Source organism: Nomascus leucogenys, chromosome 19, assembly GCF_006542625.1.
Source record: "Nomascus leucogenys isolate Asia chromosome 19, Asia_NLE_v1, whole genome shotgun sequence".
Classification (NCBI taxonomy): Eukaryota; Metazoa; Chordata; class Mammalia; order Primates; family Hylobatidae; genus Nomascus; species Nomascus leucogenys.
In genome coordinates, this window is record NC_044399.1 from 30,199,508 (window position 1) to 30,227,309 (window position 27,802).

Below are 27,802 nucleotides of genomic sequence, written 5' to 3' on the forward strand. Positions count from 1 at the left end.
GCTCACGCCTGTAATCCAAGTGCTTTGAGAGGCTGAGACGGGTGGATCACTTGAGATCAGGAGTTCAAGACCAGCCTGGCCAACATGGCCAGCTGGCCGTGGCCAGCTAATACAAAAATTAGCTGGGTGTGGTGGTGCACACCTGTAATCCCTGGTACTTGGGAAGCTGAGGCAGGAGAATCACTTGAACCCAGGAGGCGGAGATTGCTGTAAGCCAAGATCATGCCACTGTACTCCAGCCTGGGCAACAGAGTGAGACTCTGTCTCAAAAAAATAAATAAATAAAAGCAAGCAAACAAACTTACTGAAACAACACAAAATCCAGCTATAATTTTCAAGAGAGATATCTAATACATATGAATGTAGAAAGATAGCAAAAGGATGGAAAAAGTCTGTCAGGCAAATTCTAACCAAAAGGGAGGTAAACTAACTATATTAGCATCAGACAATATGATCTTTCAGACAAAAGAGACAGCTAGAGATAGGTCCCTCAACAATGAGAAAAGGTTTATTTATCCATAAAGGTAAAAACAATTCCAAATTTGTGTGAACCTAATAATTGCCTCAATATACAAAGAACAAAATGACAGAATTATGAAATAGACAAATCTACCATGGTGAGGAGTTTCAAAACTCTCTAATTGAAAAATTAAAAAGACAAAATGGTTACAGCTGAAAATTAAATTAAATTAAAAATTCAGTTTCTCGGTTGCAATAGCCACTTTTCAAGGGCTTACTAGTGACATGTGACAATGGCTGCTGTATTGGACAGCACAGAAAGTACTTTTGCACTGCATTTAGAAGACTTAATATAATTAACAATATTAATAATTGAGTATTGAACACCACATCCAAGGTGCAGATCTCTGTATAATATCTGATCATAATGTGGGCAAGTTAGAAATTAATGACAAGAAAAGGCAGAAACATTCAGACAGGTGAAGATTTCTTAAACAGAATACAAAAAGCACTAGATACAAAGGAAAACAAGTGATTAATTGGATTTCATCAAAAGACACTGACTGAGTTTGCTTAGGCTGCCATAATGCAGTACTATAGACTTAGTGGCTTAAACAAGAGAAATGTATTTTCTCACGGTTCTAGAAACTGGAAGTTTGAGACCGGGGTGCCAGTATGACTGCATTTTGGTGAACACTGTCTTCGTGGCTTGCACACAGGCTTCTTGCCATGTGTCTGTGTGGTGGAGAGACAGCACGATCTCACCATTTCTCTTCCTTTTCTTATAAGGCCACAGTCCTGTCAGATTAGGGCCCTTCGCTTATGACCTAATTTAACCTCAATTATCTCCCAAAGTCCCTATCTCCAAAATAGTTGGGGTGGGGGAAGCGCCTCGACTAATGAATTTTGGTGGGGACAGTGGGGAGTGCACATTTCACTCCATAGTAGACACCACTGAGGAGAAAGAACAGAGAGGAAGAAGGTATTTGAAATATTAGATAAGTATAGTGTGGCCTTACAGTGAGGCTGGGTGCGGTGGCTCAAAACTATAATCTCAACACTTTGGGAGGCCGAGGGAGAATCATTTGAGGCCAGGAGTTCAAGACCAGCCTGGGCAACATAGTGAGACCCAAACTCTACAAAAAGAAAGGGAGGGAGAGAGAGAGAGAGAGAGAGAAAGAAAAAATTAGCCTGGCTTGGTGGCACAAATCAGTAATCCCAGTTATTTAGGGGGCTGAAGTGAGAGGTTTGAGCCCAGGAGGTCAAGGCTACAGTGAGCCCTGATCACGCCACTGCAGTCCAGACTGGGTGACAAAGTGATACCCTATCTCAAAAAAAAAAAAAAAGAAAAAAGAAACAGTGAGACACCCGAGAATATTAGAAGGTCTAGTAAACTGCACATCTTCAGTGCTGCATGATCTATTGACTTACATCCGTAAGGCCACACTATACTTATCTAAATTGTTGATGTTACTTTTAGTCATTATAACACAGCATGCTAATAATTTATGATGTGTCCTTAATATTGAGAGGTTTCTCATTTAATAAATTGAGCTAATAAATATAAACACAATAGTATTTACATATTTTATTATTTAGAAATAACTGAGTAGAAATCATATTTACAAATAATTGAGTGAAAAACTGGCTGTTGGAAAGCAAAAAGAAACTACTAGCCTACTTCTTTTCCATAGAACAAATATTTAATAAATATCTATAATGTCCCAGGCACTGTGCTAGGTGCAGGAGATGCTCAAATTAACAACAAAGCAGTGACTACTTTTTATATTTTTTGGACACTGAACAGGAATAAAATATGTATAAAATATAGGTAACACATAAAACACCATAAACCTACTACCTAGTTTAAGAAAAAGAACATTATTTAAATCAAGTTTTTATTGAAGAAAAACATATAAACAGAAAAGTGCATACATTGTACGCGTTTGGCTCAGTGAATTTCTACAAAGTGAACACAAAGGTAACCAACAATTAGGTCAAGAGGACATTACCAGCATCCCATACTGCCCGCTCCTAGTCACTATCCTTCTACTCAACCACAGATACCCACTAGCTTAATTTCTGTCATCATAAATAGAAATCATGAATAAAAATATATTCACTCCTCCCACCCCCAGGAGTGTAAGTGCTAGGTCATGGGCATCATGCCTACACTCAGTTTTAGGGAATTCTGCTAGTTTTCCAAAGAGGTTGTGCTCATGCATTTTCATCAGTTCCAGCTGCTGCACATCCTCATCACCACTTAGAATTGTCATGACAGGCCAGGTGCGGGGGCTCACGCCTGTAATCCCAGCACTTCGGGAGGCCGAGGCAGGTGGATCGCTTGAGATCAGGAGTTCGAGACCAGCCTGGCCAACATGGCAAAACCCCATCTCTACTAAAATACAAAAATTAGCCAGACGTGGTGGTGGGTGCCCATAATCCCAGCTACTCGGGAGGCTGAGGCAGGAGAATCACTTGAACCCAGGAGGCAGAGGTTGCAACGAGCCGGGATCGCACCACTGCACTCCAGCCTGGGCGACAGAGCAAGACTCCATCTCAAAAAAACAAAACACAGTCAAACCCAGAATTGTCATGACAATGTGTTCTTTATTTAACTTTCTGGTGGGTGTGTAGCAATATCTCCCTGAGGTTTTAATTTGTATTTCTCTGATGACTAATGAAGTTGAGCATTTAACATATGTTACAGGTAAGTTCTTTGTGAAATGCCTGTTTGAATCCTTTGTTCATTTTTCCATTGGCTTTCTGTCCTTTCTTTTTATTCTTGATTTGTAGTTCTTTATATATTCCAGGCACAAGTCCTTGTCAAATGCATGTATTTCTTTTTTTCTTTTCTTTTTTTTTTTGAGACAGAGCCTCGCTCTGTCGCCCAGGCTTGAGTGCAGTGACGCGATCTCGGCTCACTGCAGGCTCCACTTCCTGGGTTCACGCCATTCTCCTGCCTCAGCCTCCCAAGTAGCTAGGACTACAGGCGTCTGCTACCATGCCTGGCTAATTTTTTGTATTTTTAGTAGAGACGGGTTTCACCGTATTAGCCAGGATGGTCTCGATCTCCTGACCTCGTGATCCACCTGCCTCGGCCTCCCAAAGTGCTGGGATTACGAGTGTGAGCCACCGTGCCTGGCCGTCAAAAAAAAAAGAGAGAACAAAATTGTAGGACTCATACTTCCTGATTTCAAAACTTACTACAAAACTACAGTAATCCAGATGGCATGTCACTGGCAAGAGGAGAGCCATGTAAACCAATGGAATACAATTTAGAGTCCAGAAATAAACCCATACATTTATGGTCAGTTAATTTTGACCAGGGTGCCAAGATCATTAACTGGGGAAAGAATAATCTTTTCAACAAATGTTGCTGGGGCAACTGGATATCTACATTTAAAAAAATGAATTTGGATCCCTGCCTCACATCACATACGAAAATTAACTCGGAATGGATCAAAGACCTAAACCTGTTAAGTTCTTAGAAGGAAACATAGGTGAAAATCTGTATGACCTGGATTAAATGGTGATTTTTAAAGATATAACACAAAAACACAAGCGGTGAAAGAAAAAAGTAGATAAACTGGACTTTGTTAAAGTTAAAAACTTTCATGCATCAAAGGACACTGTAGAATGAAGACAACTCACAGAATGGAAAATATTTGCAAATTATATCTCTGATAAGTATACATATTTTATATATATTGTTTATATCCAGAATATGCAAAGAACCCTTTCGACTCAACAAAGATAAGACAATGCAATTTAAAAATGGGCAAAGCATTTGAATAGAATAGACATTTCTCCAAAGAAGATGTACAAATGACCTATAAGCACATGACAAGATCTTCAACATCATAGTCCATAGGGAATTACAAATCAAAACCACAATGAGAGATAACACTTTACACCCTCTAGGATGGTCATACTTTTTTTTTAAAGACAGTAACAAGTTTTGGTAAGGAAGTAGAGAAATTGGAGCCCTCATTGCTAATGGGAATGTAAAATGATGCAGTTACTGCACAAAAGTTTTGCAGTTCCTTAAAAAACTAAACATAGAATGACTCAGCAATTCTACTCCTGGGTATAGACCCAAGATAATCGAAAATATATGTTCATACATTAACTTGTACATACATTAACATGTGGCATTATAGTTGCCAAAAAGTGGAAGCAACCCAAATGTCCATCAGCTGATGAAATGGTAAATAAAATGTGGTATATCCATACAATGAAATCTTATCCAGCCATAAAAAGGAATGAAGAAGCCAGGTGCAGTAGCTCACAACTGTAATCCAATTGCTTTAGGAGGCCACGATGGGAGGATTGCTTAAGGCCAGGAGTTCAAGACTGGCCTAGGAAACATAGACCTAGTCTCTACAAAATAAATAAATAAGAAGAATGAAATACTATTACATACTACAACATGAACCTTGAAAACATTATGAAAATCTAGTCACAAAGATGACAAATTGTTTGATTCTGCTTACATGAAATGTCCACAATAAGCAAATTCATAAAGACAGAAAGTAGATTAGTGGTTAAGAAGGAATGAAAGAAGGGATGAATTGAAACTAACTGCTAGTAGAGGCAGAGTTTCTTTTTGGGGTGATGGGACTGTTCTGGAATTAGATAGTGGTTATGGTTGTACAACATAGTGAATATACTAAAAACCACTCAAAGGCTGGGTGCAGTGGCTCATGCCTGTAATCCCAACACTTTGGGAGACCGAGGTGGGAAGATTCCTTGAGGCCAGGAGGTCAAGACCAGCCTGGGCAACACAGCAAGACCTTGTTTCTACAAAAAAAAAAAAAAAAAAAAAATTTTTTTTTTTAAATTACCTGGGTATGGTGGTGTGTGCCTGTAGTCCCAGCTACTTTGGAGGCTGAGGTGGGAAGATCACTGGAGTCTATGAATTCGAGGTTACAGTGAGCTGTGATTGTGCCACTGTGCTCCAGCCTGAGTGATAGAGCATGACCCTGTCTCTCAAAACAAAACCCTCCGAAAAACAAAAACCACCCAAGTATACATTTTAAATGATTAATTTTATATTATATGAAATATATCAGCCGGGTGCGGTGGCTCACGCCTGTAATCCCAGCATTTTGGGAGGCAGAGGTGGGTGGATCACGAGGTCAGGAGATGGAGACCATCCTGGCTAACACGGTGAAACCCCGTCTCTACTAAAAATACAAAAAATTAGCCAGGCGTGGTGGCACATGCCAGTAGTCCCAGCTACTCGGGAGGCTGAGGCAGGAGAATTGCTTGAACCTGGGAGGCAGCGGTTACAGCGAGCTGAGATCATGCCACTGCACTCCAGCCTGGGTGACAGAGCAAGACTCCATCTTTTAAAAAAAAAAAAAAAAGCAATGAGAACTCAATTAACATTTATCGTATTGTATATTCCCTGAATGGTGCAGGAGAATCAGAGCTTAGAATCTTGTGAGGAAGGCATGGTACTTAAGTAAGTCTAGTGTAAGGCAGCTTGTAATAAGTAGTACTAAGACTGCTGAAGAAGCACAAATAAAGGAGATACTCAATCTTACTAGGAACCAGGGAGTTTCATAAACTTGGCTTTGCAAGGTGGGAAAGATTTTCACAGGTGGAAGGGGTTTGAAATAGGGAATTCAGTCAAAAGGAATAGTGTGAGTGAAAGAATGGAGTTTGGAACGTGAGGTACATGGGGTCGGGGTGGGGTATTGAGGTAAATGATGCAGAAAAATAAAGATAGATCTTGCATAGGTGACTGTGAGTAGCATGCTAAGGAGTTTGGCCTTTTTTACTTAGGAATCGTATTTTTGGTTTCAGGTCATGTCTGGTGGCAGAGGGAAGGCTGAATTGGAGGAGAACAAAAGTTAGAACCAGGGACAACAATTATTACCATTGTAGTTTTTTAGGAGAGGTGATACGGCTCAACTAGGTTATGGTTGTGAGGCTGGAAGGGAGGCACATCCAAGTGACAGTACAGTAGTCTTAGTAGACTCTTGATTGTTTATGTGTGCGTTCCGGGGATAGGCAGTGAAGGGAAAAATGACCCCGAAATCTTGGATTTAATGACTTGAAAGGATAATGATGGTATTAACAGATGAGGAACACAGCAAGACAAATGAAAAAGTGAATACTGAGGAGAAGGAGGTACCACTGAATTTGGCATTTAGTGATTGGTGATTTTGAAGACAGCAATTACAGTAAAGTGGCTGCTGGAAAGGATTTCAAAGAATGGTTGAAGAAGATAGCCATAGGATGAGAACATGGAAGGCAAGGAAGGGAGACTTGAGAGGTTTGGTAATAAAGAGAAGAGAGAAAAGGGTGCTAGTTTGAAGTGAGTTAAAAGAATTATAGAGTAGAATTAAAATAAAGTAGAATTATGGGATTTTTGCTTTTTAAGTGACCCATGAGAGGCTTACTGGCAGTGTGCCAAGATTCAAGAGCGCAAAGATTGGGCAGGGTGGGATTAAGTGATGTGATAGCCGGGTGCAGTGGCTCATGCCTGTAATCCCAGCACTTTGGGAGGCTGAGACGGGCGGATCACTTGAGGTCAGGAATTCGAGATCAGCCTGGCCAACATGGTGAAACCTGTCTCTACAAAAAATACAAAAATTAACCGGGTGTGGTGGCGGTTGCCTGTAATCCCAACTATCTGGGAGGCTGAGGCAGGAGAATTGTTGGAACCTGGGAGGCGGAGGTTGCAGTGAGCCAAGATCGAGCCACTGCACTAACTCCAGCATGGGTGACAGTGAGACTCCATCTCAAAAAAGAGAAAAAAAACAAAAAACAAAAAAAACGACGGGAGGGAGCCTTCTGCCTCTTTAAACATTTGAGATGCATGTCCTGAGATGCTTCTGTGAAGTTAAGAATATTAATTTTTGATACAAATCTGACAAAACTAGACATTAAAATATGCCATATATGGTAATTAAAACAATGTGGTATAGTATAGAAAGCAAATAGTTAATGAAGTAGAACAACCAACCCAGAAATAGAACCAGATACACCTGAAAACTTCATATATGAGGTTTAAAATCAGTGTGGAAAGCTGGAAATCACCCATAGTTTCGTTATCTAGTCAGTTGTTTTTCATGTTTTGGTGGGTTTTCATTTAGTTGGTTTGCTATACTTTTTAAAAAATAATGCTGTAGGCTGAGAATGGTGGCTCACACTTATAGTCCCAGCACTTTGGGAGTCTGAAGCAGGCAGATCACTTGAGGTCAGGAGTTCGGGACCAGCCTGGCCAACCTGATGAAACCCTATCTCTACAAAAAATACAAAAATTAGCCTGGTGTGGTGGTGCTCGCCTGTAGCCTCAGCTGCTTGGGAGACTGAGGTGGGAAGATGGCTTGAGCCAGGGAAGCAAAGGTTGCAGTGTGCTGAGATGGCGCCACTGCACTCCAGCCTAGGTGATAGAGCCAGACCTTGCCTCACCAAAAAAAAAAAAAAAAAAATGCTGTAAAGTAAAATTTCTATATACAATTCTGTGATATGAACCCTACCTTAGTGTGTTATGAGGATTTTGATCCTTATATGATATGATATATAATCAAGTGCGGGTACGTTGTAGTTTATGGAACCATTACTTTGAAACAAGACCTTTAGGTTACTCCTAATTCGTCACTGTTAAAATAATGCTGTAGGGAAAAAATTATACATAAAACTTTTCTATATTTAAAATGATTTTTGTGAGACAAAGTTTATTTATTGTAAAAACAGTTCCAGCAGTTCAGAATTGTAAAGAGTTTTACAGAACTGTGAAGAGTTCAGAATTGTAAAGACATTTTCTTGTCTTTCTCCTTGGTGGTAACAGTTTAGTGTATATCTTTTTTTTAAGTTTAGTTTCTATTTTTTTGTAGAGACAGGGTCTTGCTTTTTTGCCCAGGATGGGGTGCAGTGGTGTGATCATAGCTCACTGCAACCTCATACTCCTGGGCTCAAGCAATCCTCCCACCTCAGCCTCCCAAGTAGTTGGGACTACCGGCATGTACCGCCACGCCTGGCTAATTTCTGTATCTTTTGTAGAGACAGGGTTTCACCATGTTGCCCAGGCTGGTCTGGAACTCCTGGGCTCAGGCGATCTCCCTGCCTCGGCCTCCCAAAGTGTTGGGATTAAGGCATGAGCCACTGCACCTGAACTAGTTTCTTTTTAATTTCTGTGTAGTAATTCAATTGTATGGCTCTACTATAATTTCTTCATTCATTCATCTTTTGGTAGACATTCGTGTTATTTCCATTTTTAGGCTATTACAAGTACAGCTGTTGTGATCATTTGTGTGCGAGTCTTTGTGTGGATATATTTTCATTTCTTTTGACTAAAAACCTAGGGGTGCACTTGTTGGGTCACATTAACTTTGTAGAAACTGCATTGCATCTTTGCCAGTATTGAACGTTGTCAGCGTTTTATATTTTTCTTTGCATGCTTTTCCCCCCAAAAGACCAAAATGGGAATTGTTTTTCTGTTTATTATAAACTTGTAAAGGAATTTTAAAGTTCTAAGGGATGCCAGGCAGGAGGTTCATCTATGTGAACGATTATTAGTTTGAGATAGAGAATGTCAAGGATATCCCTAAAGGCTCTTCAAGAGATAACTATAGGACATGTAAGTTTAACTTATTTCTACCCCATCACTTCTAGTCCCACGTGACTTCAGAATTTTAACAGAAATTATTATTATAGGAATGTGTAGCACAGAGGGATTCCATAGGCCTGAAGATTAGTACTGAAGGCCTTTCTTGCATTATTCTAGGCTAGTACTATCCAGTGAAACTTTCTGCAGTGATAGCCACTAGCCGCAGGTGGCTTTTGAAACGTAGGGCTAGTTCAACTGAAGAATTGAATTTAACTTTAAATTAATTTTAATAGTGAAATACATCTAGTGATTTCTTTACTGAACAGTGTAGTTCCGAAATGTTATTTTTCAGGAAAGATCCTCTAGCAGGAAATAGTTGAGTGAGACCTGTTAGCTGAGCTGGCCCTGGGGCAGGTTTGTGTTTTCAGTCCTTCCCTTTCCTGTGGGAGAAATGAAACCAAAGCCTAGAGCACTACAGAGGAAGAACCGGTGGATTCGTAAGGGTGACAGTTCAGGTAGGGGAAGCTGTTTGGTAATGAGCTCTTTTGTTCAGATGCCACGCTATTTTTCTTTCTGTTTATTTTGCTGTATTAAATTATTTAGTAAATAGTAAAGTGTACTTTAATCCAGTTTTTAAAGTGTACCTTTGGACGAAAGTATGTGATTTAAATTCCAAAACTGTGCAGTGTTGTCCAGAAGAGTCCTGATTCAATCACCCCAGTTTCTTTGATGAAGATAAGCAAATAATCTTTCTGCACATTAAAGGCTTTCAAGTAAGTAATGATGTAATTACCTCACTAAAGTTTCCATTAAAGGTTTATTGAAATTTTCATTCTTTATAGTAGCAATGAGTTTATAATTTTTGACATTTTAAGTTGTTATAATGAAGACATTTCTATAGCCTTCAGACAGTTAAATGTTCTAGTAACTCAACATATAAAATGCCTATCAGTTTTATATTTTCATTTCTTTTTTTTTTTTTTTTTTGAGACAGAGTCTCACTCTGTCGCCCAGGCTGGAGTGCAGTGGCACAATCTCAGCTCACTGCAACCTCCGCCTCCTGGATTCAAGCAATTCTCCTGCCTTAGCCTCCCAAGTAGCTGGGACTACAGGCACACACCGCCACGCCCGGCTAATTTTTTGTGTTTTAGTAGAGATGGGATTTCACCATGTTGCCCATGCTGGTCTTGAACTCCTGAGCTCAGGCAATCCTCCCACCTCGGCCTCCCAAAGTGCTGAGATTATAGGCGTGAGCCACCGCGCCTAGCCTTTACTTTCATTTCTTAATAGCTGCATGGCTGTAGTGGTTGGCTTTCATTATTGTTTCCTAGGGGCAAGGTCAATGTTAGAATTGTGGAATTTTCCCTTGGCATTGCTGTGGTGAGTAGACAGCTACTATTTATAGAGACTTATACTTCGTTGAAAAAATGAAATACCCTGCTTGGCTTACCACAAAAACACAGATGCTTCTGGATTCCAGTAGGGAGGCCTTTTGTTCACAGCATCTGTTTTGGTTGGCCAACCAGATGACTTCTGTGGATTTTTTCACTCCTTTTGAAGGACACTTGACAAATAAACAAGTTTATAAATTAAAGAGTTAATTTAGCATTTTGAAAATTTATTTTATTACTTTAGCTATATAGTCCTGTGAAATATTTTGAACTATTAGGTCATTTTAGCTCAATTTTATCACTTCCTAAATAACGTTGAGACAATCAGTCCTTTGTTACATGTTCTTTGGATTGTTTATTCTGTAGTTGAGACAGATTTTTACTGATCTATAAATTTTTGTGTTCAACAAACATTTAATGAGTACTCACTGTGTACTAGGCCCTGTACTAACACTGGGAACTACAGATGTGAGCAAGATATAATCTCAGTCTTTGAGAAGTTTAGTGTCTTATATGCAGTGCAAACATGCAGACAGAATTAAATTATAGTTGAGTGCTTCCATTTGAAGTTTATTTCATCAGTTTAGTGGGGAGGAGTAGGTGTCTCGGATTGCCTTCCAGAAAAAGTAATGTCTAAGTGGAGAATTGTAGAATGAGTGGGAGTTGTCCAGGGACGGAGCAGGGGTTAGCGGGGGAGATTATATAAAAGAAAGAAGCTTGCAGATGAAAACGACCCTGGGAAAGTGAGAAACTGAAAAAGTTCAGTACATTTCTGTCAGATGGCTGATCAAGCTGTGACTTTGGGCAAAATGCTGTCAACGTTTGTCGAACATATAAATGCTGTCTCATTCACAAAGCAGACTTGTGACCTAGACTTTATTCATCTTGTGCTAAATTAGTGATTTCCAAACATTTGATCATGAATCTCATAAGTAAAAAATGTTTTGATTATGTATCCTCATATATTGATTATATGCCAATATTTGTTTATAGATGATATATAGTACTCAAAGTTATATATGCAGTAGAACATGTATAGAAAACAAAAAAATTAAAAGGATGAGCTAAAGATGACGTACAATATTCTCATAGTTAATTTTACTAAAAATACAGAAAGTAGGCTGGGTGCAGTGGCTCACGCCTGTAATCTCAGCACTTTGGGAGGCTGAGGCAGGCAGATCACTTGAGGTCAGGAGTTTGAGACAAGCCTGACCAATATAGCGAAATCCCATCTCTACTAAAAAATACAAAAATTAGCTGGGCATGGTGGCACACGCCTGTAATCCCAGCTACTCGGGAGGGTGAGGCAGGAGAATTGCTTGAACCCGGGAGGCGGAGGTTACAATGAGCCGAGATCATGCCACTGTACTCCATCCTGGGCGACAGAGCAAGACTCCATCTAAAAAACAAAAACAAAAAAACCCAGAAAGTAAAGTGGTACATCATTATTCTTTAAAATCTTCGTTTAACATTATGTGATACAGCTGCTCAGAGGGCTGTTTCTAAATTCAGTTTATTTTGATACTTTAATGGCAGTCAAAGCCTGGATCAAAATGGAAGAATTTGGCTGCACTTTCTAAATCATATTCTTTTTTCTCCAAACTTATTCACCATTTATGGAAATGCTTTATTGAAATGTGGCTGGTAAATTTCCATCTATTAGTTTTTCTTGCAGATTAATAAAAATATATTATACTTTTATTGTGCTAATAAATGGGTTCCAAAAATCACTGTAAGTCTTCATTTGGAAGATATTTTAAAAAGTTTTAGAATATTCTGTTTCTGACTTTATAAAGCATGAAGATATGAGTTTTTGGTGTCTTTATTTTTTAGATTTTATATATATTGTTTCAACAGCAGAATCACTTAGCAATGGAAATGTTTCAAATTATCCAATTTTGAAATGCTCTATTAGGAAAGATTTTTTCTCTCGCATTTTTTTTTTTTTTTAAAGACGAAGACTCGCTCTTGTCCCCAAGGCTGGAGTGCAATGATGCCATCTTGGCTCACTGTAACCTCTGCCTCCCGGGTTCAAGCGATTCTCCTGCCTCAGCCTCCTGAGTAGCTGGGGTTACAGGTGCCTGCCACCACGCCTGGCTAATTTTTGTATTTTAAGTAGAGACGGGGTTTCACCATGTTGGCCAGGCTAGTCTCGAACTCCTGACCTTAGGTGATCCACCTGCCTCAGCCTCCCAAAGTGCTGGGATTACAGGCGTGAGCCACTGCACCTGGCTGATTTTTTTTCTTTTCCTTTTTTCTGGAAAAGCTGAAAAGAATTCTGATATGTTGCTAAACATTTTTATTTTGTAGGGACAGAGTGAGTTTTTTTGTTTTTTAATATCTTCTTGGTAGCATACTACTTATAACCTCCTCAGAAATATTTAGCAAGTTTGGAACTCTAGTCTTTCTATTTTTTAAAAATTGTGTAACTCATCTACATTTAACAAATGTTTTAAGTACATTTCTTGTGGTAACTAGTGAATCTGTATGGATTTAAAAACAAAAAAAAATGATTATGAGGCTGAGGCAGGTGGATCACTTGAGGCCAGGAGTTTGAGACCAGCCTGGCCAACATGGTGAAACCCCATCTCTACTAAAAATACAAAAATTAGTCAGAAGTGGTGGTACACAACTGTAGTCCCAGCTACTCTGAGCTGAGAATGCGCCACTGCACTCCATTCTGGGCGACAGAGCAAGACTCTCTCAAAAAAAAAAAAAAAAAATTCAATGGCTACTCTCTATCTCCCAGAGTATAGGAAGATTCTATATTCATACAGTTAACCTCAGTGACATCCGAGGTACCTTGTTCTGACTTAATTACAGCAGTAGTTTACCTGTGAATGAAGCCGTTAAAGGCTTTTATATCAGATGCTATCACTGTAACTTTATTCTGGAATTCTTTTTTTTTTTTTTTTTTTTTTGAGATGGAGTCTTGCTCTGTTGCCCAGGCTGGAGTGCAGTGGCACGATCTCAGCTCACTGCAAGCTCCGCCTCCTGGGCTCACGCCTTTCTCCTGCCTCAGCCTCCCAAGTGGCTGGGACTACAGGTGCCCGCCACAACGCCCGGCTAATTTTTTTGTATTTTTAGTAGAGACGGGGTTTCACTGTGTTAGCCAGCATGGTCTCGATCTCCTGACCTCGTCGTGATCCACCCGCCTCGGCCTCCCAAAGTGCTGAGATTACAGGTGTGAGCCACCACACCCGACCAGAATTCTTTTTTTAAATTCCAGTCAAAGCAGTAATTTCATCAGTGGTTACAGTTTTCCCATAAAGCACCTTGTTTCATTTACAGTTTTTTTTTTTTTCATTTACAGTTAAGAATACCTCCCTTCCTGTCCCTTGTATCTAATACAAATGTGTCACTTGGTATCCTATACAAAATTAAAAAAAAAAAAAAAAAAAAAAAAAAAAAAAAAAAAAAAAATACTTACAAAATGGTATTTCCTATATATTTCATAATTACCCAGCAAATACCCTAAGATGAAAGAATCATCTGTATTTTTATCCAATTGTGTAGCAAACCCCACACACTGTATTTTGTCCTGATATCTTCAAGTCTTTAGGGTTTTCTAAGAGCTTTTGACTATACTTACCAATAAAAGAATACATTTAGTTTGTTACCATTTTTATTTCTGTGTATAATTTCAGCTATGGTCCATGGCTTTTTTTAGGGAAACCTCAGCAGTTTCGACACTAACTTTCATACAGTTTTGTGAAGTGTCACATTAAATAGCCTGTGATTTTAGACATAGGTGGAAAATTTATAGACTTTTAACTCTTGCTGTGAACACTTAAAAGCCTGGTGGATTATGAGGACTTTGTTCGTGCCATCAGATTATATCTTAAGGTAGAGTAGACACATAGAGTGAGGTTCATCTTTAATAAAAAATGGGCCGGGTGCGGTGGCTCCTGCCTGTAATCCCAGCACTTTGGGAGACTGAGGTGGGTGGATCACAAGGTCAGGAGATCGAGACCATCCTGGCTAACACGGTGAAACCCCGTCTCTAATGAAAATACAAAAAAATTAGCTGGGCGTGGTGGTGGGCGCCTGTAGTCCCAGCTACTCGGGAGGCTGAGGCAAGAGAATGGTGTGAACCCAGGAGGCGGAACTTGCAGTGAGCTGAGATCACACCACGGCACTCCAGCCTGGGTGACAGAGCGAGACTCTGTCTCAAAAAAATTAAAATAAATAGATAAATAAGTAAATGGTGTGGCTGGACGCAGTGGCTCACGCCTGTAATCCTAGCAGTTTAGGAGGCCGAGGCGGGCGGATTGCCTGAGCCCAGGAGTTCGAGACCAGCCTGGGCAACGTGATGAAACCCCCATCTCTACCAAAAATACAAAAATCAGCTGGAGCGCTCCTGTAACCCAGCTACTTGGGATGGTGAGGCATGAGAATCGCTTGAACCAGGGAGGCGGAGGTTGCAGTGAGTTGAGATCCGCCATTGCACTCCAGCTTGGGCAACAGAGAGAGACTATGTCAAAAAACGAACAACACATAAATAAGAAATGGTGTAAAGTCAATATAAATACAAGTACTAATATTTTATTTTTACACCCCAAAGGATTATCGTATAATACAAACACCCTTCAAGTACACATATCCCACTTTAGAGACTAATGCCCTGAACAACAGGGATAATGATATTGAAACTGGCCTTTTGCCGGGCGTGGTGGCTCACGCTTGTAATCCCAGCACTTTGGGAGGCCGAGGCAGGCGGATCACGAGGTCAGGAGATCGAGACTACGGTGAAACCCCGTCTCTACTAAAAATACAAAAAATTAGCCGGGCGTGGTGGCGGGCGTCTGTAGTCCCAGCTACTCGGAGAGGCTGAGGCAGGAGAATGGCGTGAACCCGGGAGGCGGAGCTTGCAGTGAGCCGAGATGGCGCCACTGCACTCCAGCCTGGGTGCCTGGGTGACAGAGCGAGACTCCGTCTCAAAAAAAAAAAAAAAAGAAAAGAAAAAAGAAACTGGCCATTTACTTAAAATAAAAGCAAAGCCAAAAATTCACTTTCCTCTATAAATTTATATTTGGGAGACAAATTTAAGAATAATCGTCCTAGCCGGGTGCAGTGGTTCACGCCTGTAATCCCAGCACTTTGGGAGGCCAAGGCGGGCGGATCGTGAGGTCAGGAGATCAAGACCATCCTGGCTAACATGGTGAAACCCCGACTCTACTAAAAATACAAAAAATTAGCTGGGCATGGTGGCGGGCACCTGTAGTCCCAGCTACTCGAGAGGCTGAGGCAGGAGAATGGCATGAACCTGGGAGGTGGAACTTGCAGTGAGCCGAGATCACGCCACTGCACTCCAGCCTCGGTGACAGAACGAGACTCCATCTCAAAAAAAAAAAAAAAAATCAGCTTTGGCTTGAGGTTTGAAGAATGAACCCTTCAGTCATAGACTATGACTACCTGTCATAGCTCACTAGGAAACCCTAGGGAACCATGGCAGGGTTATTGGTTAAATATATTATATAAAGGAACATTTTGCTAGTTGCTATTGACCAAAAAGGCTGTTTTTTTTTTTTTAAATATAGTCTGTAATTATTTTTGTTGAAAGATATTTGGAAGATGGTTTTTCTCAATCTATAGGAGAGTTTGTAGCCACCTGGGATCTCTTACAAAAAGATACTGTTTCATAGTATACTTTTTATAATATGCATAAAATTTCATAATATACTTTTGATAATATACATAAAATTTGATACATAAGTTTATCAAATTTATTGAATTTACTTTAGTGCATTTTTATTAGTCAGGATTCTTTGGAAGACATGGAAAGCTAATTCAAAGAAGCTTGAGCAAAAAAAATTTGTTGGCTCATAACTAATGTTCAGGACTGGTCTCAAGAACTTGGTTGCCAGGTCTGTGTTTCCAGGTTATCTATTAGCTTGTCTGTGTCTCCGTGATAGTTTTACCCTTTTAGAGTGGAAAGTCTTCCTCCATGTGGTGCTCTGGCTTGCAGAAAAATGCCTTTGGTCTAGCGCCAGCATATATAAAATCCTGTGGGTGGGATAGAGTAGATGTGGTTGCATGTGTGCTGACTGGCAGTCTCACTAAACCACGTGGAATGAGGAAGGAACAGTTTCCCAAAGGAAGGGTTTGCTCTTACTGCAGAGGAAGGGATGCTGGGAGTCAAAAACAATAGATGTTCATTATAGCAATGAGAGTGATAAAGAAGAGAGGACAGAAAGGCATAAAATATTCTTTAAGGGAATAGAACATGACTTAATTTGATTTTCCTCATCATTGATTCTTACAGAGCATGCAAGCGGCAAGATGTCCTACAGATGAATTATCTTTAACCAATTGTGCAGTTGTGAATGAAAAGGATTTCCAGTCTGGCCAGTGAGTATCTGACTTTGTTTTCTTTTAACCTGCTAAGTGGCATTTGGGAAACTTCCAGAGAGTCATTTTTAGGAAACGTTGGAAAATATTTTTAAAAAATTTTTCTTGCTGAGTTGAAAAATGGAGATGAGAAAAAGTTATGTATTTGAAACATTACTGTGTCAAACTTTGATAAATACTGTATAATGTTTTAAAGATGTTTTATATATAAAACTTTAGTTTTCATCAGTTTTCTTAGTAGAGCTAAACATACTGGTTGTATGAATCATATATAGCAGAGTTGTTAGGTGTTTGGCTCTGGCCAACTCAGATTGTTTGAGTTTTCCTGGCTCTACCAGTTACAAACTGTGTGACCATTTCTGTACCTCTATGTCCTGATCTGTAAAATGGAGATGATCTCTTCCTCAAGGTAGCTATGAAGATTAAGCTACATAAATAAAGCGCTTAGAACAGTGCCCAACATGTTAACAAGCCCTTAGTAAATATTAGCTGTTATGATTATTATTACCATGATAATCCAAGAGACATGAACATTGGAAGATAGGCTGGGTATGGTGGCTCACGCCTGTAATCCTAGTACTTTGGGAGGCCAAGGCGGGCTGATTGCCTAAGCTCAGGAATTTGGGACCAACGTGGTGACCATCCTGACCAAGCTCAGGAATTTGGGACCAACATGGCCGACATGGTGAAACCCCATCTCTACTAAAAATAAAAATTAGCCAGGCATGGTGGTGTGCACCTGTAGTCCCAGTTTCTCAGGAAGCTGAGGCATGAGAATCACTTGAACCCAGGAGGCAGAGACTGTAGTGAGCCGAGATCGCGCCACTGCACTCCAGCCTGAATGGCACAGCGAGACTCTGTCTCAAAAAAAAAGGAAAGAAAAAAGAAAATTGGAAGCTGCAAAGCAAATGTAGAATCCTTAAAGGCATTTTGCGTTGTAATTTATTTTAATTGATTCATATCACCACACTGCCAGGACTTCTAAAGAACCTGCTGCAAGTTCAGTGCTATCCATATGCTTCTGAGATTGATACAGACAAGGAGATGAAGGAGCTGTAGGGAAATAAGAGGCAAGGTGGTAGGGTTTTAACTGAGCATTTTTCTTAAAATGTTGTCTGTGAAATACATGAGTTTCACAGAGTTAGAAATGCTAATCATCTTTGGTTTCCAGCTTCAGAGTAAGAGGCTGTACTATATGGTGATATTAACATTGTTTCCAGTGCTAAACGTTCTGTGATGCTAAATTGAGCACAGGACTTTCAACAGATAAACTGAAGTATAGATAATCAACGTGAGAATTTGTGGAATTCTTTTACATATGTTAAATGTTCACTGTGCTCACGGTGGGGTTACTCAAAATGTAGTTGATATAAGGAACATGTGTTCTAGTGGCAAAAAAATATGTATAGAAACATTAGCCATTGATGTGAAAAATTACAGCATTCTAAAAAGATAATGTTTAAAAAGATAGTGAGCTAGGCATCTTAGGGCATGCCTGTATTCCCAACTACTTTAGAGACTAAAGCAGGAGAATCTCTTGAGCCCAGGAGTTTGAGGCCAGCCTGGTCAACATAGCGAGACCACATGTATTGGAAAAAAAAAAAAAAGATACTGCTGTTGCATAACAGGATTTGAAGCTTCTGTCTTACACATAGTACTTTTTAGTTACCTGGTATAGGAGATTATCATGAGAGGACTGTGTTTTTTTTTTCTATACAGATAATTTCTGAACAGGGAATGAGCACAAAATTTTTTGAAACAGTAAATGTTGATGTCTACATGAAAGCTGATGTATTTTGGGAATTTTTTAAATCTTTTTTTTTATTTTGTAAGTTGTTATTGTTTTAGCCTGTTGAGAGAGTCTGCAAATAAATTTAATGAGTAGTCTAAAAACTAACTTTTTTTTTTATTGCTATATCCTAGCTCCTTTATCTTTGGCTGTCTTCTCCTTATTAGGATGTGAGGTAATTCTCAGGAGAGGAAATGCATCTAGTTTTTACTTGATATCAAGAACTCTAAATCACTGGCTTCAGTTTTATATAAACTGGAAATGTAATGAAGTTGGTATTTTGGATGGTATTTTGGCTGGATTCTACTTGATGAGTGTTTGACCCAAGGTGCTCCTTATATCTGGAAAACATTTGGGATTGCTGATAGTTTGGGAAACTGAATTTGTGGTTCTGTTTCTTCAAGACACAGATAGTGTTGTTTCCACCTGATACTCATTAAGTATCAGTTTGAAAAGAAATACATTTTGAAATTATGTTCTTCATTTCCTTCAATGTGGAGTACTAACTATGTTTCTGTCCTTTAGGCATGTGATTGTGAGGACCTCTCCCAATCACAGGTACACATTTACACTGAAGACACATCCATCAGTGGTTCCAGGGAGCATTGCATTCAGTTTACCTCAGGTAAATCAGATGTTAATTTATTCTCTTCTGTTTTTGAAAGTCATAGAATATGAATTGTCTGTTCATTTTAAGCGAGCATCACCCTGTGACTGTATTAATTCATATTGAAGAAAAACATCTAAGTATTATATAAGGAATTTAAAGATACAGTCTTCTTTTTTTTTTTTTTTTTTTAAAGACAGGGTCTCATTCTGAGACCCAGGCTGGAGTGAAGTGGCACGATCATGGCTCCTGGTCTCAAGCAATTCTCATACTTCAGTCTCCTGAGTAGCTGAGACTACAGGCTTGTACCACTGTGCCTGACTAATTTTAAAATTTTTTGTAGAGATGGGGTCTTAACTGTGTTGCCCAAGCTGGTCTTTAACTCTTGAGCTCAAGTAATCCTCCCACCTTGGCCTCCCAAAGTGCCGGGATTATAGGGTGTGAGTCATCATGCCCAACCTAAAGACAGATCCTAATTGCCAGTTTTTGCTATGGCTGCCTTCTTTTGGCTTGATTTTTTTTTTCCTACTTTTTAAAGATTTTGCAGTAAAATCAGTCAGCTATCACATAAAGGGTCAAGTTATTTTAATGTTAACTCCCAGGGTAACAGAAAAGATAGAAAACATTTTATTTGTAAAGTTGATATCTAAGAATGGTGATTTTATAATGTGATGGCGTTATACTAAAGAATTTGGAAAGAGTCTCAAATTACAACATAAGTTGCTAGGCTCCCATAACAACTGGATGGGTTGTGATTACAGTTACAACCGTTGGTGGATTCTGTGGAATCCAGAGAATTAGATTGCTTAGTGCTGTCCCAGGCACATCATACATAATATAAAGCACCAAGAATACTAGTCTGTATCCTCTTCTCCCTTATCATTTTACTCAGGCTGCTGACTGACCCCAGTCCTAAGTAATGTAAATGCAATTCCTACCTCCTCCTAGTATGCTAATGAGCATTGATTGACTTCCCTGTCGGTTTAGAGAAAGAGATCAAACACTCATTTAAGAACTATCAGGCTGGGTGCAATGACTCGTGCATAATCCCAGCACTTTGGGAGGCCAAAGCTGGTGGATCACTTGAGTCCAGGAGTTCAAGACCAGTGGGCAACATGGCGAAACCCCACCTCTACTAAAAATATAAAAATTAGCTGAGTGTGGTGGTGCATGCCTGTATTCCTAACTTCTTGGAGGGCTGAAGCAGGAGGATCACTTGAGCCCAGGAAGTCGAGGCTGCAGTGAGGTGAGATAGTGCCACTTTACTCTAGCCTAGGTGACAAAGTGAGACCCTGTTTTAAAAAGAAAAAAACAAAAACTATTAGATGGGCCAGGTGCCTCATGATTGTAATCCTAGTGCTTTGGGAGGTGGAGGAGGATCGCTTGAGACCAAGAATTCCAGATCAGCATAGCGAGACCCTTGTCCCCCACACTAGTCTCTACAAAAAAAAAATTTTTTTTTAATTAGCTGGGCATGGTGGCACATGCCTGTAGTCCAGGCTACTTGGGAGGCTGAGGTTGGGAGGATCACTTGAGCCTAGGAAGTCGAGGCTGTAGTGAGCTATGATTGTGCCACCATGCTCCAGCCTTTGCTCCAGAGTGAGATTCTGTCTCTTAAAAAAAAGGGGAAAAAAAGGAACTATTGAAGATCTCTTGAAGCCCTCAAAAATTACAGGAAATTTTCGCTTACTAATCCACCTGTCTGTTTGATGCCTCTTCATTATCCAGACCACTTTCACGTTTGTTTCTATAGATTAAAAGTTTGGGATATTCCAGGGTTCTCCAGCTTTTACAGAGTTCCATTTGGGATTCTGATTGTTAGCAATAGCTTGAGGTGTGACAATTTCTCCTTGTCTCTGTTTTGTAAAAAAAAAAAAAAATTTCCCCAACATTCACTGTAGGCCAGCCTCTATTCTAGGTACTTTGGCATGTGTTAGCTCATTTAATTCTCCAAACAACCTTATACAATAGCTACTGTTGTTATCCCTAAGGACTGTTGTATTGGTCCATTTTCATACTGCTATGAAGAAATACTGGAGACTGGATAATTTATAAGGAAAAACGAGATTTCATGGACTCACAGTTCCACATGGCTGCAGAGGACTCACAATCATGGTGGAAGGCGAAGGAGGAGCAAAGTCATGTCTTACATGGCGGCAGACAAAGAGAGCATGTGCGGGGGAACTGCCCTTTATAAAACCATCAGATCTCCTGAGACTTATTCACTATCGTGAAAACAGCATGGGAGAACTCACGCCCATGATTCAGTTACCTCCCACTGGGTGTCTCTCATGACACATGGGGATTATGGGAACTACAATTTAAGATGAGATTTGGGGTGGGGGCAAAGCCAAACCATATCAGCTGTCTTTGGGATTGAAGTACAGAACCTAAATGTGGCTTCCTTGTGACTTAAAGTCTAAGCTTAACAAGCATGGTGCTAAATTTCAGGTTGTCCAGAAGTGGGATGGGGTTTTACAGAAGAGGTCTTCTGGGGGAGGTGAAGGGCAGAGTGGAGGGAAACATGATGTGGTAAGAAAGCTGCAAGGGAGAGCACTTGTTACACATATTCACAGTGCAGCCTCTTCTGAATTACCCACCACAAAGTCTTCAGTGTTTGGATGGGCAGGTGAACTACTGATTTTCAACCAAAAATTGTTTTTCTCATTGTTCTTTGGAGTGTTATCAGTAATTACTAATTTTGAATCTATACCAAGCAAACCTCAGAATCCTGCCTAAACACAATCTGGCCTGCCTTCATACTTCTTGCCATTGTAAACAGTAGGGATTTGGGAAAGCCTAAAATCTAGCTGTAAATGTCTAAAAATCTTATGGCTAGTATACAAAGAGTAGCTATGACCATCTAATGATTTCAGTCCCTGATTGGGTTTCAAAATAGATTTTCTGACCAGTTTTAATTTAGTCTTCATGAATCGAATGTCTTCCTTTTTGAGATACTGTAACAAACAGTAAAACTAACTGCAGCAGTACATTTAGAACACTGAAGTGTGATCTGATACAGTGAAGACCTTCTGTAGCATCATATTGTGCAAAGGAGCATCCTCCTCAGTGGTGCCAGCTTTACTGCAAAAGGCAAGCTTTGCACGTTTTGGAACAGATGTTCAGATGTAAACTGTAGCACAGGCATTACTTTCCTAGGGTAAGTAATGAACCATTACTGGGTGGCTTAAAACAACAGAGATTTATTCTCTCACCATTCTGGAGACTGGAAGTCTGAAATCAAGGTGTCAGTAGAGCTATTCCCTCTCTGAAGCCTCTAGGGAAGAATCTGTTCTGTGCTTAGCTTCTGGTGTTGCCGGCAGTCCTTTGGTGTTCCTTGGCTGTAGCTGCGTCATTTCAATTTCTGCCTCTGCTATCACATGATGGCGTTCTGTCTGTGTGTCTATGTCTGTTTCTTAGAAGGACACCAGTCATATTGGCTTAGGGTTCACCCTAATTCATTATGACCTCATGTTAACTTGATAACATTTGCAGAGATCGTATTTCTAAATAAAGTCACATCCACAGGTGTTGGGGGCTAAGACTTCAACATACTTTGGAGGGAGAGAGCACAGTTCAACCATAATAGCATACCATGTTTTGATCTTTGAGTGTATTCCTAAAATTCATTAAAGTTCCTCTTTTTTTCTTGTCTAATTTTGATTGCTTTGGTTTTAAGTATCTTTTTTTCTCCTTTACTTTACAGAGAAAATGGGCTGGGCTTTCTATTGGGCAAGAAATAGAAGGTAGGTATATTTTTTAGCCACCTGATAAAGATTTTCTATGTGATTTTCTCACAGTTATTGAGATCTGTACAATTTTCTATTACTAGTGGTCAGACCTAAACATTCATTGTATCAGAAGACTGGTTACATCTATGAGAATGGGAAGGAAATAGTTATGGTACCTCTGTTCCTATATCTTTTATGAAGTATGTGATAAGGTCGCCATAGTTCAAGGCAAGGAAAGCAATTTATGACTTCCAGTTGGGGTGGGTGGTGGGGTGGAAAGACTAAGCTGCTAATAGATAATAAGCCAAAGAGCTAATAAGCAAAAACTGGCATTGTGTCTTAGGCATTGTGGCAAAGTTAGGAAATGGAGTATGAGTTGTCTTTAGTCAGATGATTTTATGTCAACTTCATGGATACAGTAGGGAAAGAAAATGCAAGTGTAATTAAACCAGCTTTTTTTCTGCTTGTCTTTAAAACTTAAAAAAAAATTGTATTTATAGAAAGCTTGCAAAAATAATACGAAGAATTTCTGTATACTACCTTTACTCAGCTTTACCAATTGTCATATTTTCTTTATCATTCTGGCTCCCTGTCTTCCTCTCTGGGTCTCTGTCTCTCTCTGTACACACACACACACACACACACACACACACACACACACACTTCTTTTATCCTACTCCTCATTTAGGAACCTGACAACTTATAATTTTTTCTAAGTTAGATGGAATTTAAACATTGGGGTTATTTTATTTTATTTTATTTTTGAGATGGAGACTTGCTCCGTTGCCAGGCTGGAGTGCAGTGGTGCAATCTCGGCTCACTGCAACCTCCGCCTCCAGGGTTCAAGCGATTCTCCTGCCTCAGCCTTGCAAGTAGCTGGGACTACAGGCGCCCGCCACCACACCCGGCTAATTTTTGTATTTTTAGTAGAGGTGGGGTTTCACCATGTTGGCCAGGATGGTCTCGATCTCTTGACCTCGTGATCCACCTGCCTTGGCCTCCCAGAGTGGTGGGATTACAGGTGTGAGCCACCGTGCCCAGCCAACATTGGGGTTATTTTTAGTTGGCTTTTTCTTTGTGGAAGTATGAACACTTGTTAAATTTAATGAGAAAGTGGGGTAGAATGTAGCTTAGGTTTCTAATTTTCATAAATTAATTTTTCTAAATATAAGGCTAAGAGTACTTAAAACTTTGAATCTAGATATTTTCTATTGTGACAAGATACAGAAATTCAAGATTATAAATTTTGATGAGTTGAGAAATATGCTTTGCGGTTTAAGTTATAAAAGCATTCTCCTGCTAACAGAAATGCTTATCTTGATTGTAAAGTCAGATGTTTAAAGAAGTGGCTCAAACAGACTTAAGCAAAATTGTAAAACCCAGTGATCAGGTGGGACTAAAGTGGAGTAAGCTTGAGGGCAGGTAGGGTTTTGGGGCCCAAGTGATGTGGATGATGTGACCATAAAGGTAGAATACTGATTTGGTTTAAGTAGAGATGTAGACCGAGATAGGATAGGAGGTGTGGTTTGAAGGAGTGCTCAAGTATTGGAATGGGAGTTCCGTAAGGTGAAACATTTTAGTCAAGTCAGTGATTTTAGTCTGAGGGAATCTTCTGGAGGAATCATTTAGTCGGTCTTCTTTCCATCTGGCAATGTCATATTTTAAGTGTTACAGGCTAATGTTTTGACCACTATATATACACCTATTATTGTAAAGTCCAAGTTTATTCAAAGAACTGGATACACTTATTTTTTGCTTATAAAATCTTTCTTATTAGTGTTTTGTATTAAATTGCTATTAGCCATAAAATAAGAAAACATTCTCAATCTTCTTTGATCCAGGATGAAATCTTCAGGACTCTTGTCCCTTTGGGACTGACCATGGTGCTGACTGTGGTGCTGCCTGGGATACTGTCCATGGTGCTGCCCATAGCACTTGAAATTGTAACAGTTTGGTCTTTTCTATTTAGGAACATTGGCCTTAAAATGCGTTTGAAAACTACAGTCAGTACATTACTACAGTCAGTAGTAATTATATTTTTATTTGTTTATTTATTTATTTTTGAGACGGAATCTCGCTCTGTCGCTGAGGCTGGGGTGCAGTGGCACGATCTCAGCTCACTGCAACCTCCTCCTCCCCAGTTCAAGCAATTCTCCTGCCTCAGCCTCCTGAGTAGCTGGGATTAGAGACATGTGCCACCACACCTGGCTAATTTTTGTATTTTTAGTAGAGAAGGGGTTTTGCCATGTTGGCCAGGCTGGTCTCGAACTCCTGACCTCAAATGATCTACCTACCTCAGCCTCCCAAAATGCTGGGATTACAGGCATGAGCCACCACGCCTGGCCAATATTTTAAATATACTTATTCAAATTTCTTCAGTATGAAGATGACATGAATATATACACACACACACATATACATGCATTATGACATTATGATATTGTTTTGGTGTCTTTAATGCGCAAAATGGTATTATACTGTACAAACCTTTCTGCAGTAGACTTTTGTCACTCAATATTATGTTTCCAAGGGCCATCCATCTTTTTTTGAGATGGAATTTCGCTCTTGTTGCCCAGGCTGGAGTGCAGTGGTGTGATCTTGGCTCACTACAACCTCTCCTCCCAGGTTCAAGTGATTCTCCTGCCTCAGCCATCTGAGTAGCTGGGATTACAAGCACACACCACCACGCTGGCTAATATTTTCTATTTTTATTAGAGATGGGGTTTCACCATGTTGACCAAGCTGGTCTTGAACTCCTGACCTCTGGTGATCCACCCACCTCAGCCTTCCAAAGTACTAGGATGACAGGTGTGAGCCACCATGCCTGGTCAGGCCGTCCATCTTTAATAAATGTACATAAAGTTGGTTTTTTTGTTTGTTTGTTTGTTTTTTGACAGGGTCTCACTTGGCTGGAGTGCAGTGGTGCAATGATGGCTCACTGCAGCCTCAGTACCTGACTAATTTTTTTATTTTGTGTAGAGATAGGGTTTCACTGTGTTGCCCAGTCTGGTCTCTAAATCTTGGACTTAAGTGATTTTCCCTCCTTAGCCTCCCAAAGTGCTAGGATTACAGGTGTGAGCCACCGTGCCTGGCCAAGTTTTAGTTTCAATAAAAATTGCTGTGCAGTATTCTACATTATGAATATACTACATTTTATTCATTGTTCTCCTACTGATAAACATTTTTCAATGTTTAAGTACTATAAATAATGCTGCAATGAACCTCCCTATAGATGTGTTGTTAGACAAATGTTCTAGCATCTTTCTGGGACAGACGTCTAGAAATGGAACTGCTGAATCATCATATTCATTTTTACATTAAGATTTCAACCTATAAATGTTTTTACTACATGAGGGAAACAACTAAGCTCTTTTGCCTATCGAAGTTACTCAGCATATAACCTGTACTTTCTAGGAAATTTTTTTTTTTTTTTGAGACGGAGTTTCACTCTTGTTGCCCAGGCTGGAGTGCAATGGTGCAATCTTGGCTCACTGCAACCTCACCTCCTGGGTTCAAGCGATTCTCCTGCCTCAGCCTCCTGAGTATCTGGGATTACAGGCATGCGCCACTGTGCCCAGCTAATTTTGTAGTTTTTAGTAGAGACGGGGTTTCTCCATGTTGGTCAGGCTGGTCTCAAACTCCCGACCTCAGGTGATCTGCCCACCTCGGCCTCCCAAAGTGCTGGGATTACAGGTGTGAGCCACCGCACCTGGCCATTCTAGGAAATGTTAAGAAGGAGCAAGCCATCCAGAATTGGAGACAGGAGAGTATTCTGAAACTTTTAGCCAAAATTTGATCTTATTATTTGATCTTCAGTGCGTTTTATGTTCCTTCCTCAGGCTTTGTTATTTTGCTTTTGAAGTAGTTAAAATATGTATATGTCCCCCTTTAAATACAGAAATCTGATTATACAAACAATTTCATTTGAAGAGTTTACAGAAAATTGGCCATTCGTGGTGGCTCATGCCTGTAATCCCAGCACTTTGGGAGGCCAAGGCAGGTGGATCACTTGAGGTCAGGAGTTCGAGACCAGCCTGGCCAACATAGTGAAACCCTGTCTCTACTAAAAATACAAAAATTAGCTGGGCATGGTGGCATGCGCCCGTAATCCCAGCTACTTGGGAGGCTGAGGCACGAGAATCACTTGAACCCGGGAGGTGGAGTTTGCAATGAGTTGAGATCGTGCCATTGCACTCCAGCCTGGGTGACAGAGCAAGACTCTGTCTCAAATATAAAATAAGAGTTTACAGAAAATCCTTGTACATAACTCAAGGGGCTAGAATATAAGAAATAAGTTTAGAACAGAATTTAGAGTATGAAACGACCATGAAGACTTATCTAGTTCAGTCTTGATTTATAGATGTGACAAATCAAGGCACAGACAACTTAAATTATTTACTTGGATTCTTCTGATTGCTAGCAGAATCTGTTGAAACACACATACTCAAAGTCCCTTTGAAGAGAACAGCTTTGTTTGTAAACCACTAGAATCTTTGCAACAGACAGTTAATACTGCGCAGTGACTTCTTTTGTTTACCTCTTGCTATTTGACCTCAGTAACTCACAAAAGTGCCATGCCTGTTGTTCAAAGCAAGTGTGAAAAAAGTCTTTTTTTATAACCTGCTTTTGTGGTGAGAACTGTAGAAGCTCACTTACCCCATGTGACTTGAACTGGTAGTTAAGTGAAAAGTTGGTTAAAGGCTTTTTCTTGGAGGTGTGGTCCATGGATTGGAGTTCTGTATTATCTTTTGTGCATACACTTCACCCATAATTTCCAGGTGGATTTCTTTGAAATGGCTGGAGAACTTAGATTTTGTAGAGCATCTGAGAGTGCTGAAACCTCTTGGATTTCTGTAGAGTTCACTCCCAGCCTTTTCTAATTTTAATGCTTATACCTAGTTAGCAGTA

General features: G+C 39.9%; 1 protein-coding gene across 3 annotated transcripts in view; it reads left to right on the forward strand.

The window, feature by feature from the left end:
• The window catches only part of NSF (N-ethylmaleimide sensitive factor, vesicle fusing ATPase), a 166,121-nt gene that overhangs the window by 14,949 nt on the left and 123,370 nt on the right, over positions 1–27,802 (forward strand). For 2 of the 3 annotated variants that reach the window (XM_012497652.2, XM_003270706.3), the window contains exons 2-4: positions 16,682–16,767; positions 19,082–19,181; positions 22,870–22,909. In XM_012497652.2, the coding sequence (XP_012353106.1) occupies positions 16,682–16,767; positions 19,082–19,181; positions 22,870–22,909 (226 nt within the window). Of the gene's footprint in view, positions 1–9,702; positions 9,799–16,681; positions 16,768–19,081; positions 19,182–22,869; positions 22,910–27,802 lie in introns of those variants that run through there. The other variant, XM_030800307.1, reaches the window with a different exon arrangement.